At 48.9% G+C, this 14,948-nt stretch overlaps 8 protein-coding genes across 8 annotated transcripts; 5 read left to right on the top strand and 3 right to left on the bottom strand.

Moving 5' to 3' along the window:
* Positions 1-923: 923 nt before the first annotated feature.
* Positions 924-2,209, top strand: N7509_008633 (uncharacterized protein; the record flags this gene model as incomplete). Its single annotated transcript, XM_056633270.1, has 2 exons — positions 924-1,296; positions 1,374-2,209. 2 exons carry the CDS (start codon positions 924-926, stop codon positions 2,207-2,209), a joined length of 1,209 nt encoding a protein of 402 aa, XP_056483890.1.
* A 307-nt stretch (positions 2,210-2,516) lies between these two features.
* On the bottom strand, positions 2,517-3,473 carry N7509_008632 (uncharacterized protein; the record flags this gene model as incomplete). Its single annotated transcript, XM_056633269.1, has 1 exon — positions 2,517-3,473. The coding sequence occupies one exon, from the start codon at positions 3,471-3,473 to the stop codon at positions 2,517-2,519; it is 957 nt and encodes a 318-aa protein (XP_056483889.1).
* Positions 3,474-3,677: 204 nt separating this feature from the next.
* Positions 3,678-4,649, top strand: N7509_008631 (putative FHA domain protein SNIP1; the record flags this gene model as incomplete). The annotated part of the gene is made up of 1 exon (XM_056633268.1): positions 3,678-4,649. One exon carries the CDS (start codon positions 3,678-3,680, stop codon positions 4,647-4,649), a length of 972 nt encoding a protein of 323 aa, XP_056483888.1.
* Positions 4,650-4,811: 162 nt separating this feature from the next.
* On the bottom strand, positions 4,812-5,292 carry N7509_008630 (uncharacterized protein; the record flags this gene model as incomplete). The annotated part of the gene is made up of 2 exons (XM_056633267.1): positions 4,812-5,026; positions 5,100-5,292. The coding sequence occupies 2 exons, from the start codon at positions 5,290-5,292 to the stop codon at positions 4,812-4,814; spliced, it is 408 nt and encodes a 135-aa protein (XP_056483887.1).
* A 1,231-nt stretch (positions 5,293-6,523) lies between these two features.
* Positions 6,524-6,742, top strand: N7509_008629 (uncharacterized protein; the record flags this gene model as incomplete). Its single annotated transcript, XM_056633266.1, has 1 exon — positions 6,524-6,742. The coding sequence occupies one exon, from the start codon at positions 6,524-6,526 to the stop codon at positions 6,740-6,742; it is 219 nt and encodes a 72-aa protein (XP_056483886.1).
* Positions 6,743-6,855: 113 nt separating this feature from the next.
* On the top strand, positions 6,856-7,996 carry N7509_008628 (class I SAM-dependent methyltransferase; the record flags this gene model as incomplete). Its single annotated transcript, XM_056633265.1, has 5 exons — positions 6,856-6,920; positions 6,991-7,098; positions 7,209-7,459; positions 7,513-7,657; positions 7,717-7,996. 5 exons carry the CDS (start codon positions 6,856-6,858, stop codon positions 7,994-7,996), a joined length of 849 nt encoding a protein of 282 aa, XP_056483885.1.
* Positions 7,997-8,534: 538 nt separating this feature from the next.
* On the bottom strand, positions 8,535-12,483 carry atg11 (autophagy protein ATG11; the record flags this gene model as incomplete). The annotated part of the gene is made up of 2 exons (XM_056633264.1): positions 8,535-12,296; positions 12,391-12,483. 2 exons carry the CDS (start codon positions 12,481-12,483, stop codon positions 8,535-8,537), a joined length of 3,855 nt encoding a protein of 1,284 aa, XP_056483884.1.
* Positions 12,484-12,859: 376 nt separating this feature from the next.
* Positions 12,860-13,800, top strand: N7509_008626 (centromere protein H; the record flags this gene model as incomplete). The annotated part of the gene is made up of 3 exons (XM_056633263.1): positions 12,860-13,034; positions 13,193-13,376; positions 13,431-13,800. The coding sequence occupies 3 exons, from the start codon at positions 12,860-12,862 to the stop codon at positions 13,798-13,800; spliced, it is 729 nt and encodes a 242-aa protein (XP_056483883.1).
* Between the last annotated feature and the right edge of the window lie 1,148 nt (positions 13,801-14,948).

Here is a 14,948-nt window from a genome sequence, read left to right as displayed (position 1 = left end):
TTAACACAGGCTATTTTGGAGAGCGGGGTCAGGTGACCGATTGTATTCTTGTCCCACCAAACCAGCCTTCGCATTTGACTCTCACAAGCCACGACGGGGTTTGGCGGTACATTTCAAATTGATCCGCAATGACACCAAAGGTGAAGTCATGGTATGTATAACCGCATAGTAATTATCTAAATGGCATGCTAATATGCCTGATCAGTGATAATTGCCGAAGTAGGTGGTAGCTTGCAACTGCTCCGATCTCAAGAACCATCAACTTATTGCTTCTTGATTCCAGAACATCATTTGAAATGTATGGACCATATCTCTCTCAAGGATTTGTTACAAACATCTTGATACAAACGATTTGTCAACAATATCCCAGGCGATAATGCTAAGCCAAAATGCTCAAGATGCCAAAAGACTGGACGAGATTGTACTCGCCAAGAAACAAAGTTTAGGCACCATAAAAGCTCCTCTACAAAATTGAATTCATGCCCCCAGGGTAAGTTATTTGAATGGAAACCGTTCCCTAATTTGAGTTGACAATAAATCCATATAGCCCTTCAATACATTGATGAGACGAGCAAGTACACTGGAAGCCAAGCAGAAAAAAGCTCTTCTCAAGGCCTTTCTCCAGAGGCACACGATCAATACCTCCAGAGAACGACTCCAAATCCCTCATCCGATGTGGGCCTCCCATGGCAAACGAACCTTCAAACTAGGCTTGAGCCGATTGTAAGTGAAAAAGAGACGGGTGACCCTGCAGTACTTTCTTACTGCCCCCCCCCCGGTAGCAAAATTCAAAATGAAACATCCAAACTAATCATAGTATATTAGTATCTTCCCCTGCTTCAACGCGAGGAGTCAAGCTTGACTTGTCAAGTTAACCTAGGATAGGCTTTCCTGCTTCGATATTTTGTGGAAGAACTCGCCAAATGGGTATGGTGATGATAAACATGCGCAAAGGGCATATGCTGATCATAAAACTTGTTCAGTTTGACATATGTGACCCTGAACGACACTTTGCAATAGTTGTTCCCCAAAGAGCACGGTTTTGTTCACCACTTTTCAATGCTGTTCTTTCGGCTTCGGCTAGGCATTTCACCACACTTCCAGATTACCGACAAAAAGAAGCGACGGTAAAACTAGGCCTCCAAGAAGATCTCATTATTAGTGAAACTGCTGTACTTGATTATCATAATCGTTCCATCGCGCATCTGAGACTTCTTGCCAACGAACCGGATGCTATTATGGATGGGAACCTTCTTGCGGCGGCAGTGGTCCTGAGATTCTATGAGGAATTGGATGGTAAGTACGAAGAATGATGTTCGCCGACTCGCTTTTTAGTTTTATTTCCTCCCCCCTAACGGCCTTTCTGATGGCAGCTCCATTCATTGACCTCCCAACTGGCGCCGCTACTCGTGGTCTTCAAGTTTTCATCGAAGCGCAAGCAAGTTTAGCATTAACATCTACGGGACTCCGACATGCGGCATTTTGGATCGGCTTTCGTCAGGAATTTCATACGGCCTTTTCCCAACAGCGATCATTTCGTCTTTCACTCGATATCTGCGAAAGCTACCTTTCCTGGTATACCGCACCTGATTATATCTCGGTGAACCGGCTTCTCATCATCGCTTCACATGTCCTTCAATACTGCTATGACGATCAAGACCAGACCACACTCTCTCGCTTCGAGGAACTTGTTTCAATTTATAACCGCTGGATGGAAGGGAGACCCCTCTCTTTCTTTCCCGTATACTCCGATGCTCCGAATAAGGATCGAGGTGACATTTTTCCACGAAAATGGTACCTGGATAATTGCCATATTCTTGCCGAGCAGACTGTTGGTCTTATAGACATATTATTAACGGCTTACGATCCAACCATTGCGAGGGTTGGACCAGGCCAGCGCCGCACTATGGAATCGATCGATGCTAAGCTCAAATCAACCGTGCTAGACATTTGCGGAATTGCGATTTCTAATCGCCAAGAGCCAACTGCACTTCTTACTGCATCAATTGCCATTGCTATCTGCGGAGATCGCTTCTCTGATCGCACTGAGCAGCAAGCATTGATGGATGTTGTGATGAATACGATCCGTCATAACAATTATTGGCCATCGACGGCACTTGGGGGCCAAACTGCGAAAGGCTTGGAACTGGAAGTCTTGAACTATTTATTCAAGCGAGCAGGTAGATTCACCAATGCAGAGTCCGGTTGAGAATTATCTCTACAGCTCGCTCTATCTATAATTGAAGATATCTCTGAATTCGGTTATAATATTACAATTCCGGATCCGGGCTCAGTCGTTGTGATAAAAATCCATAACTTCAAGGATGAAGACTTCTATGTACATTTCAATTTACCTGGATCGACCTTTGGAAGTCGGGGTGAAATGTGTAAGTCTCATAAGGTTAGTATATATAGAGGCGCATGATGTGACCAAGACAGAACCCAAAAATGAACACGAAAGGACGCCATGCTTGCAACAGTTTCACGTAAATGAAACTCAAAGAGATCAGACATCCTCATGGACACCTTCTGGGCCCTGAAAACTCGGTTTTCTGCCCACTTTCTATGGGATTTCTTCTGTTATGATGTGTATTTGTCGCGTCACCTTCGGGTCCTTCACGGCGGGGATGAAGTTCTCTCTGATAAACAGGCTGTTCTTCTTCTTTGAGACCCGCTCCAGTCGGATCTCTCCGAACGAGGAAACTCTGCACGCGAGCATCATTGGAAGGCATCTGATCCACAGTATGCTTCCGACGACCGGACAGGAACCTCGACGATTCTTGGTTGACCTCGCGAAGTCGCTCTTCATAACCAGTTTGTTGCTGCGAGATCCACGATGCCTGGACAGCGCCTCCAAATAAAACGAGAAGAATCACAAGCCGTGTGAAAGTGCGGTGATCAACAACGTGCTGCTGCTTCTCGTGTCGGTTATTCCACCGTTCCCAGTCTTCCCACGTAGCGTTTGCATAAATCGCTGGCCCATATGGCCCCCATTCTGCAGATGCCTCAGCTGTGGTGTTATACCGTTTCGGCCCGTATTTCCATCCAGCGCCGAACTGGTCATATGCAGCTCGCTTATTGGGATCGGAAAGGATTTCATGAGCTGCTACGACAATGTGGTACCGCTTAAGGCGAACTTCAGGTGATAGGCCTCGACAAAGACGATGCTCATTGCAGGGTCGATCTGGGTGGTAGATCTTCACGAGGTCGTAGTAAAGGTTCTTTGAATACGGAGCGGCATGATCCAAATTAAAGACTTCATATGGTGTAAATGATGGTGCCCCTGGCCATGAATACTCATGCCCTGGCAGATTCGAAGTGGTTGCATAGTTCCGACCAGCATGTGGTGCCCCAAGGTCACGGCCTGGTGGAGGGTTAATCCTGAGACGGCGGAGTGGCGAGACCGCGGTACGAGTAGTCGAGCTTAAGAGCTGAACGCCACCACATTTAAGAGATACGCGCTTCCTGAACATTTCCGCATGGCTTTCAAGAGAAAGCACGGTAAGAAAGCCGGTGCTCTTTGAGTGAAAATGAGAAGTGGAGGTGTAGCTCCCCTCGACAGTTCATGCCGGTCCGGCCTCGGGACTGATCACGTGGTGCCGGAGCTTTGGAGATTCTCCAGTTGAGCTTCAAACATTACTCTTCCTTCAATCCACCTCAAACCCCGCACTACAACAATGGGAGAGTCGCAAGACGATCGTGGCGACCGCCGCCGCCGCTCCCCAGACGGCTCGCCCGATCGAAACCGCGATCGACGAAATCGAGATTCACGGGATGACCGCCATCGAAGCTCGCGACGTCGAGAAGATGACGTTAAAAGCTCCCGCAGAGACAGCCCTCGGCGTCGCCCTTCTCGAAGCCCATCCGGAAAAGAAAGGAGTCACCGAGATCGTGACAGCCACCGCCGAGAACGCCGAGACCGATCTACAAGTGCCGATGAGGATCGCCGACGACACCGACACCGCAGCCATCGACACCGTGAAGACCGCGATCGCGATAGTGAGCGATCGTCTAGAAGACACAGAAGTCCGCGGCGACGCTCCAGATCTCCACGGAAATCACCCAGTCCACCCAAGGATATACAGCGACGTGGCCCTCTCCCTTCTCAGGGAGATGCCTTCTCAACCGAATTGACACAGTCGGGTGATGGACCCCCACCACCAGAGAAGGAGAAGCCCAATTTCAAAAATACTGGACGTCTCGCGGCGGAGAGTAATATGATCCAGGTTGAAGGTGGGGAAGGAATTGTCTTGAAATACCACGAACCACCAGAAGCACGCAAGGCACCGTCCAAAGAACCCTGGCGGTTGTACGTCTTTAAGGGAGATGACCTGCTTGAGATGGTGGAACTGGGCGAGCGTAGTTGCTGGCTTGTTGGACGTGAGAGAGCTATAGTGGACTTCCCTCTTGATCATCCCAGCTGCTCGAAACAACATGCCGCACTTCAATTTCGTTACGTCGAAAAGAAGAATGAGTATGGCGATCGCATTGGCAAGGTGAAGCCATACATCATCGATCTGGAGAGTGCGAATGGAACCAGTGTCAACGGAGATCCGGCTCCGGCTGGCCGCTATGTTGAGGTAATGGACAAGGATGTACTTCGATTCGGTCTTAGCTCTCGCGAGTACGTGATGATGCTACCGAGTTGAGATTTAGATGTCTCTGGTCGAACGCCCTACGTCAAGAGCATAACCATACGCCGATTCAAACATGCAAATTTGATATTACAGATTTCGATATACAAGTTATGCAATATGAGGCGACATAAGAACAAGCGTCATTATCACAGAGGCAAGAAACAGTTGACATCTTCAACCAAGATGCTTCTCCTTGGCTTCCTTGGCCTTACCAGCTGCTTCACCCATGGCCTCTGAGGCCTTGCCTTTTGCCTTTCCGGCCATGTGCTCCGCCTTTCCTTTGCCCTCACCCGCATATTGAGCCGCTTCGCCCTTCGCCTCCTGCATTTTACCCTTGGCGTCTTGTCCAGTGGCGCCCATGGCATCCTTAAGCTTGTTCTTTGCTTGCTCTGCAATGAAGAGTCGATTGTATCAGCATTCGGCAAACCCAAATTCTCGTTAAGGATCGGAAATTAAACGAACCTCCTTTGTCAATACCCTTTACAGTCGCATCAGAGACAATTCGATCAGCTTGTTTAAGTGTATCCTTAGTCGCATCGACAGGCCCTTTCTGATAGCTAGCCGTTGATGAGATGGATCGGATGGTGGTGACCCGAGGTGCAATAGAGGGTGCCACTCGGGACTTAATGACTGGAATGAAGCGTGTGGCTGACATGGTGCGTGAAGTTATCGCGTGGTGGGTTTCAGATAGCGGTCGTGTAGATGTTAAAATGTATGGACTTAGAAACGTTGTAATTCTTTCTTCGCTTCAAAAGAAAATATTTTTATGGGGGATTTGCCTCCTGGGTGTCTTTTGTACTCAATAAATTGTTGGACATGCTTTCTCCGGTTATTGGCATCTGCGACGTCATGACCATCTCATTTCTTACGTCGGTGCACGGTCACGCTTTTAGTCGGCTGCCAAACCCTTGCTTGTTTGGTTTTCGATTACCCAGTAATCACCTCGATTGGAATGGTTCAAACAAGCCACTGACAGCTAATTCCTGATTGTTGTGGGGTCGATTGAGCATGAGACTATTGGCGGAACTAAATCCTCAGGCTGCGGAACAGGTTGGGTGTATCGACGTGTTAGAATCCCACGCCTGGAAATCGACGTAACAACCCATTCCGAAGGTACCAATTCTACTAGAGTAATTTTTGGCGTTTAACTCTATTCACCATACAGGGGCCTCTTTCCCTTTTCCCTTGAGGTATAAAATTCAAGCCAGGGCTAGAATCAAATCCAATGCGATGTGACTATAAGACTGTAAGTAATCAGACTAAATAAAGCGGAGCCTGGGATCTTGTTGCTTATTGCATAGCAAAGGGCCTCTCTAAGCGGGGAGCTATGTACTAAGCAAAAGTGCCCGGCAACAGAGAAAGACTTGAATCATGGTCTGAAATCTAGAAGCGTTCGATGGAAACCTTTCAAAGTGAATTGCCGCAGACAAACATAAAATAGCCCACATTAGTCACATTAGTGACCATATTTAGTAGTTTCCTGTGCCAGTGGTTGTTTAATACCGCTCAAGCAAAAGATTATGCGGCGGTTTTCACCTGCAAAAAGGTTGGAATGCTGAAGCCGTCGGATAACCCGCATGGTCAAAAGCTCGAAATAAAGAGTCGGAACTTTTCGAATTGGGCTATTAGTTAAACAAAAATATTCCAACCTATCCATAAATTGATGCACCACGTCTATCCATGGAACCCGAGCCGTTTAATGACCCGTTATTCATGAACCATGCGTTCCGAATGGTCCCAAGATGGCTCAAGCCCATTCCAATTCGAGACAGACGCGGTTAATCCTTACTCATTTGGACAAACAGAGTGAGGCCCAGCGATGACAAGCAGACAGGCGACGTTTTCAACTACATTAATTGGACACACTAGTACGAGGTACCCGCAAAATGTCATTAGTCTCAACGAACTGCCAGACTGTATTAGGAAAGGAGCCCTTCGACAAGGACGATCATTTCCAGATTCTCATGGGCCTGCAGCCTCTGGGAATCCTTCCTCCCGAAAATATACTCCAGAGACCTGCCATCTACCAATTGTTCTCAGTCTTTGCAAAGTTCAGGCAGGCGAGAGAATCCTTCGTCCCGACACCATCCTTGGCTCTGAGATAAATTGTAGCACCTTATTGACCCCGCAGTGTTTGTGAAAAGTAAATAAAGAAACAGAATTATTTCTCAAAGTTCCATCGCCACGTCCTCTATTTCATTCAAGTTGAAAGGTTACTATGGCTCCACAACTCAATTCCCCAGGCGAATATGTCTTAATCCGTACCAAGGATGAGCTCGAAAGGTACCAAAGAATTCTGTCCATCCTTCCGAGATAGTTCTCATATTGCGATGAGTTAAACCATAACTTATAGACTGGAAATGCAGTACAACGTCTGGCAATCCAATATCGGCTATCTCCTACACCCAGCTATCACCCAACGGGAGAAATTGCGCGTGGCAGATGTAGGAACAGGCACAGGGTCAGTAAACACACCTTCTCCCATGTTTCATATAAGTTGGTCAATTCTCGAGAATACGATGAGGGCTCAAGGTCACGTATATGTACGAAGCTAATATTATATGCATTAAGTATATGGCTACGAGACCTCTCAAAAATGCTCCCCGAAAATTGCCAACTCGACGGATTCGATCTCTTCGATGCGATGTTTTTCAAAAAGACACCAAGACCGACGAATGTTAGCTTTATCCAACACAATCTCCTCAAGCCATTCCCGGCCCAGTTCACTGGTCAATATGATGTCGTCAATGTTCGGGCAATGGTGGTAGCACTGTCTTCTGACGAGTGGGAGCCTGCACTCCGCAATCTCATGTCTCTTCTCCGTATGGCTATGTATTCAAGTCGGAAGCCTCGACTCGTACGCTAACATGTAAAGGACCTGGTGGCTATATACAGTGGCTTGACTGCTCGGCAAAGGACTTCATCGCAAAGGGAGCAACTGAAGGCAGAGTTCCCATCAACGCTGAAAGATGGACGGAGCTTCTTCGCACCACGGCTAACGCTTTGGGAAAGACACCAAAGTAAGATAGATAATCTTCGCTCCTTGCCAAGTCCGATTTAATTCTGACATACGAAATAGCGTTAATGCTCTTTATCGAATTTTTCGAGAGAATGGCCTCGAAGATTGCAGCGAAAGGGTGTATCCATTGGATAACCCGGTCGGCAGGGATGAACTCAATAGGGCAGTTCTTGATGGGATCCATAACTTTATGATTGCCGCACTGAACGGGCGCACTTTTGAATGGGCCAAATCGGCAGATCAAGTTATGGCTATGAAAGAGGCAGCTCAGCAGGACCTGCGCAACTTGAACTGTTGGTTTAGTTATAATGTTTACGTTGTGGTTGGAAGAAAGGCTTAACTACTGACAAAAAGGCTGAGAGACCGCTAACTATGACCTAGACGATACCAGTAGAGCTATAATGCGAAAGGTCTAGCTAAAGTCATTGCTTATAGTAACGATAAGACTATGAAGAGGTTATTGCAAAAATAATGTATTGAAAATGTTGGGTATCTCGTAATAAATCCCATCTAGGGTAGATGTCAAGTCCCCAGTCGCACACACGCGATTCCTGGAGAAGAAAAAGCAAAATAATTTAGCATGAAGTAGACAAAAAAAGTGTTGAAAAAAAAGACAGCAAAAATCCAACAACTAGGCCCTCCTATCTCGTTCCGCCTTCCTCCCGGCGATAATCCATTGACCACAACTTTTCCCAAGGACGGGACCTAGCCTGTCGCAGACCAGAAGCTGATCGCGAAGGCGGCGATGCTGCGCCGATGTGTAACTGCGCTGCTGATACTGATGCGGGATCCTGGCTCTGTATTAAGAGGCAGTTAGCATTCACAATTGCAAAAGAAATGACCCGGTAAAGAAGGAATCTATCATAATTTCCTACTTTTCACGGGTCTTTGAGAAGGCCACGGCGAACCTCGTCAAATATCGGCGCAGACTCTCGAACCTGAGAGCCAGTATCCGCGTCGGCTGGTCGAACGATATCCGATGCTGAATCGTTGGCTTTGTGAGAGGGTGTGGGTGTGCCTCGTTTGGAGTTGGAACTATTACGTCGGCTATCTAGGCTTTTAGATAGAGTCTGGGCGACCGTACTTTCCTCGGTCGGTCGCTTGAGACGTATGCTGCCTTTGGCGTCAACATGCGCGGAGGCAACGGTGCTTTTCGAGATACCTGGTGTAGCTGGCGCGCCGGGCTTCTCTTCAATGGCATCAATGAGGTACCATCGGAGACCGTCCGAAAGCTCGAAGGGATTGTCATCTTCCAAAGACGCGCCGTCGCTGGCATCCCCGAGTGAGTTACGGTCTGCGGCTGCGCTGTTCAATGACTTGGACAGATCGACCACTCGCTCTTCAATCTTGGTGATGCGAGCCAACAGCCAGTCTCGTGTGTCTAATTTGTGAGAGTCTTGCTCGCGCAGGAAATTATGAGGCGCATTGATGTTGAAGGCTGCCCACGAACGGATCGCTTGGTTTCGGGTAGGCAAAAACAGGGCGAGATCTCCTTCCTTAAAGGAGCGGTACGCAATCTTCTCATGGGCCTCGCTTTGAACCCGATGGTAGCGGTCACGGTACGTTCGGGACTCTTTCAGGTACTTGCGAGCATAAGTCTCAAGATCCTTGACACGTTTGATGACCGCATCTCCGAAAATCGAGAAATCGAAGCGTGATAGATTTTCCATGAACGCAACATAATTAGATTCTTCTTCCTCGGGGGTCTCTGCCTCCATCCAGGACAGTAAAGAAGCGTCGGGTCTTGCCGAGACGATGCCAGATTGAGCAATACTCTCCCCAAGACTGGACGAAGCGGTAACTTTCGAAGCTCGCTGAACGGCAAGATGCCCGTCCTGTTGAATAAGCGCAAAGCCCATCTGCTCAAGTATGTGCACCAGGGTGTCAACCTGCGAGTGGAGCTGCTTAGAGACATCATGGGATCGCACCCCTCGGGCATGAATCCGAGCCACGACCTGCTGCTCTGTCTGGGAAGCACGTTCGAGCTTCTCTTCGCATTCAGAGTGTTGGTCCTTCAGATTCCGGGTCTCGCTCTCGGCCTCTGCCAGTTTTTGAGAAAGAGTTGCGTGCTTCTGTTCTTCTTCTAAAATTTGTTCTCGCAAGGCATCAGATCCGCTTTGGCCGGCTGATACGTGAGTCTGCAAGGAATGCAGTGCAGAACGCTCGTGTTCCAACTCAGACCTGATACTATCCAACTTTGCTTGTGTCTTTGAGAGCTCTTGTGTAAGTCGCGATATTTCAGCCTCTTTGCTTTCCAGCTTATTTGCTTCCTCCTGAAGATTCGACTCAAGTTCAACGTTTCTTTCCCCAAGGGACTTAAGTTCTTCCGCTGCTTGCGATGCGCTCTCTTCGGCATTTTTCGCATGAATGGAGAGGCCTTCGGAAAGAATATCAACAGCTTTGATGAGACTAGGAAGCTCAGGTGGCACGGTTCCTCCGGGTGACAAGTTCATGAAAGCCGACTGAAGGGCGTTATAGTTATCTTGGTCCCTTTGGTCCTGTTTGCTGTGGTAGAGCTCAAGACTTTCAACTTTTCGTCGTAGTTCTTGTTCTCTCCCTTGGTGGGCTTGCATGCGATCATTGAGCTCAGCAGTTTTCTGAGCTTCCTCCGCAGAGGTATCCTGGGCGTTTTGTAGTTCGAGTTCAAGTTGATGAATGCGCTCGTCCGATTCTTGTCTTTCATGATCGCGACCATCCATGAGCCTATCTAGCTCTTCTTCAACCTCCTCGTTTCGGTGTCGGAATTTCTTAAGTTCTGCTTCTAGATCTCTCCGCTCATCTTCAAACTCACGTTGCCGAGCCTCGAGGTTCCCAATCAAGTCCTCCTTCGTGGACTGAGCTTCGTTGTATTTGGACTGAGCTTCTTGATATTTGTCAGAGTTTGTCTGGCGTTCGAAATGTGCTTCCTTGTGAAGCCTCTGCACGGTATCCCTTTCAGCAGCTAGTTCAGCTTCGAGTGACACGATGCGCTGAACCAGCGCCCGATCTTCCGGAGACTGAGTCATTGATACTCGTCTTGAAGAAACAGAGGAGCGACGCGACATGGCATCGGGATGCGGCGATGCCGGCGAGCTCGGAAAGTCAGGGCCGAAGTTACCGCTTGAGGGCCGACTGAGATGACTTTGGCGATGCAGCAGATCCTCAAGTTTGCGGATGCGGCTGTCGGATCCTTTGACTCTTTCTTCGAGTTTGGTTTTCTCTTCTTGCAGGCTTCGCACCATGTCGTCACCGCGTAGTAATATCGAGCTTCTACCCAAATCGAACACGCTTCCGTTCTTGAATGCCTTGGCCCGGCGTCGTTGCTGGCGTGTTGGTGCATCCAAGTCTTTGAACTGTACGGACAGGTCATCCGCAATTTTGGACAGGGAGTGTTTCGTCCTTATTTCGTCGATGTAGAGTTCAATTTCTTTCCGATTGACTTCTGGCCACCCATCATCTTGGCCCTGCAAGTTGACTTCGATTCCTGGGGCAGTGGTGTCTCCGAAGGATATAAAATCACCCATAGATTTGACCCATTTCTTGCGACGGCGTTGTTCCTCGTCTGTGAGAACAGCCATTTCCTCTGCCAAACTAAGCGAGTCGGTTTTGATCTTATCGCTCCATTCCCGGCGACGTATAGACTCTATCAAGATAGATCCATAGACCATTGGCATCTGGAAAACAGAGTATATAACATCAAACGCGTTGCTATTCACATCAAGATTGACAAGCTGGGAGTGGGCATCTGCAAGACGAGACTCAATATGTGAGATTGTTCGCATCTGTTGAAGGGCCATCTTCTCTGCAGCTCCGCGGCGTCGCCAGGACTCCTCCATTATATGCTGGATATCCTTACTGAGTTCGAGAAGCGATGGAAGAAGATCTTGTGTATGGCTGAGGGCCAGTCTAGAAATGGTTGCCAGCATCTTCTGGTTGTTGGGTAAACCAAGGACGTGTTCGTAGTCAGAGCCGATTTTCTTTGCGATTGTTTCCACCTCCTCCAAAAGCCCTTCATCGCCATCATCTGGACCAGGTAGCGTTTCGTCCAGCAAACGTTGTGTTTCCACAGCAATATCGGTGACCATCTTCTCAATATCTTGGATATGTCCAGAGAAGCGTGGCGACGCTAAAGCTGCGTCTGACCCAGCTTGCTCAACCTCAAATACGTCGACAAAGTCGCGGAGAGTTCCTGTGGGCCTGTCCTTGTCCTTCTTTGGGGTGGATGGGCGCCCAAGCAAAGGAAAGTCCTTCCGCGCGGGAATACTTTCAAGAGTTGAAAGAGCACGCTGCCAGCCATCTAGGGCCGCCTGTTGTTCCTCTACAAGCGTGTTTGCCCATGTCTGTGCTTCCTGGAAGCGGTGTTCAAGGGTTCCCACATGAGATTTGAGGTTTTCCAAAGCTACACCCACACCGCGGTGTATGACCTCAGTTCGCTCATTGTGTTCGCGAACCTTTTTCGCAGTCACTCCGCAGCGAGTGGAAAGATCAAGAGCCCAGGTCCGCCTTTTCATGAAAAGATTTCGCCATGAATGAAGGTCGTTCTGGTCGGTGATAGATGCTGGTGGGTTTGTCGACTGCAAGGGTTCCGGTTGAGGCAGCTCCGGTAGTTCAACATCGCCCGGGTCGCTCACATATTGCCGATCATAAACAAATATTTCAGTCTGCAGTTTTTAATATCCGTATAAGCACGCACTCCATCAAATACTGGGTGGCCTGCCTTGGCTGGGGGAGGTGGTTGGGGGAGGGTCCTCGTACCTCAGTGGCAAGCGTTTGTATCTTCACGTTTTCCCCCGAGCGGTCATCAAAATCTGTCTCGCAGGCGGAATAGAAGTATTTCGGACAATCCATGATTTCAACGCATCCGGTCTAAACAGTCAACGGGAGTGGAGTCAGCGTGCATTCACATAAAGCGAGGAGCAACGGGGAGAGGCATCCCCACACCGATATCTGGGAGAGAGTACATACGAGGCAAAGGAAACCGGATCTGCGAGAAGATGCTCACCAGAGTGAGCGATGTAGATATGCAACGACATTCCCCCTCCTCACCATTCGAGCCTGAGAAGCTCGAGTGTCCAAGGGAAATGGGAGGGGATGGGTAATAAAGGCAAAGGAACTTGAAGGCTGCAGCTCCCCGTGAGCAGCTGCCTTCCCCACCGCCTCCGCCTCCGCGCCCGAGCATTATCATATCACCAGGTGCTCACTACTGGGCACGAGATCCCCTCCCATGGCGACCAAACATGCCCAATTACCGCACCTGCGGTTGGGTGAGCTGACCCTCCTTGATTATGCGGCAGATGACTCTCGTGATGTTGTGACCTTATCCGATCAAGAGGCACTGATCCTGCAACTCGCCAACCAGTTCCAGGAACAACAACTTGAAAAGGCGTTGCTAGAATCAGGTACGATCTAGATCCTTGAGGTTTTGCCTACTTTTTCTTTCACTTTCCTTCGCCTATCAGACGAGAGACTTTTTTGGTTTATTTTACTATTTCCATTTTTCGTTTTTCTTGACGATGTTTATTTCATCTTCATTGGCTTTGCGCTGATTACTCCTCAGATCCTGGGCCGGAAACAGGGACACCCTCCAGCGATGAGATCGAGGAACAGCTCGCGAATGCAGAACGGGAGTTACTCGAGGCGCGCGCCACCTACACAGTCAGGAGGAAAGCCGCTCACACCATCCTCATGACTGACCCTATCCTGAAAGCGGTTCACTTGAAAGCCACTATTCCACCTGAACGGTACGTACTCGAACTATCTGATGCATTGATTCGCGTCTCACGGGAATCGCGTAGGGCCCTTCTCCGCCTTGTGAACCGCCGCGACGTGCTCGCGCTAGCCCACGAAAATCTAGCCTCGGCACATGACCAGGTACTCAAACAGCTTTCTGACTCGGAGGTTGCGAATCTACAAATCAACCAGGAGAATCAAGAGCTGGTACGACAGCTTCTAGAGCTTACCAAGCAAGATGAAACATGGAGGGAGAAGCTGAAAGATGCGAAACTCTTGTCGCAATTGGAACAATTGGAAACCGACTTCAAATCCAACAAAGCCCAATGGGATACGATGAAGCATATTGCCAGTGCGATGGTCGTCGGCAGCGGACTGAATTGGGCAGATGACGACCAGCTTCAAGCTTTGGTTCTGGATGAGAGTGAAGATTGATATTTTTGACGAACCAACATGACCTTTTTTTTTCTTTACGAGTGGATCTAGTTGCATACCCCCAATAGGCCGGAGTTCCGGCGTCAATCCTCGAGATAATGTGATTTTCCGTGCATTTCTTCATCTTTCTGGAGTTTCCGGGCGATGTACTCGTAATTACCCAAGCAGGATATTAATAGGCTTCGGGTCACTTGATTGTGGCCATGTAAGACCTTTGACCCACGCAGTACATCACCGCACCCGCAATGACGGAGTACCGGGAGGAGGGCGGAAAGGGAAAGGGAAAAGGGAAACAAAAAGGCGCAAGGGTACGGAGTCAATGGTATAGATTAACAGGTCACCGCTTGGAATACAGTAAACATCGATTGGCAAGATTCTTCCGTTCATGGAGGCATATTAGGCCGGAGCCAGATCCAGGGCGTCGTAGTGGGAGGGCAGCAGGATTACACAGTAATTCATGCTGCTCCCACTTGCACTGCGACGCAACCAGTCGATGACGCTAGGGTGGTATGTGATTACCACAAGAGTACCAGAGAGTACCAAAGAGTGTACAGTACCCTGCACTGCCGTATTGCTGATACATACTGTACCCTGGTATGTATCTGTATCGGAATGCCAGCCAAAAAAGAAACTTCCCCCCCATCCAAAGCTGTCCTTCAAGAACTTTTGCACCTTTGCACTGCCGAATCCCCTAACAGCCTGCATCGTTAGCGTGCAGAACATGACAGGTTCTGGGTACCTGCCGCCATCCACCAGGGAATGAATTATACCGAGAAAACCAACTCGACGCGTACCGTTCGTTCCTTGTCCTTATCCTTGTCCTTTTCCTTTTCACACTCCGCCAGCTTGTGATTGCCCTTGAGGGGCTGCTCAGCCAGTAATGGAGCCAGATTCCTGTCTAACCCATCCCAATCCCGCGATCATCCCAAACTCCGTCGGGCCCACGCCTTGTTATTTGTGGTATCGCTCCGGCGATAAGTTACCCGTGTATAGTCAAGGCCAGCTTCCTTTCCGCTCGCGCGTTGTTGCTACGGTACTGTCTTCCGTCCTCGGTTGCAGACCAGATAATTACCGTAGTCCCAATCACGGGTGGCCGTGGAGCCATTTACCAAGCACACCCAGGACCACCGAATACTCGTACATAGTAC

This window comes from Penicillium cosmopolitanum (assembly GCF_028827165.1).
Source record: "Penicillium cosmopolitanum strain IBT 29677 chromosome Unknown utg000009l:1.0-9042332.0:1.0-9050551.0, whole genome shotgun sequence".
Classification (NCBI taxonomy): domain Eukaryota; kingdom Fungi; phylum Ascomycota; class Eurotiomycetes; order Eurotiales; family Aspergillaceae; genus Penicillium; species Penicillium cosmopolitanum.
Note: the sequence above shows the minus strand (reverse complement) of the source record. Positions and strands in the feature narration are given on the sequence as shown.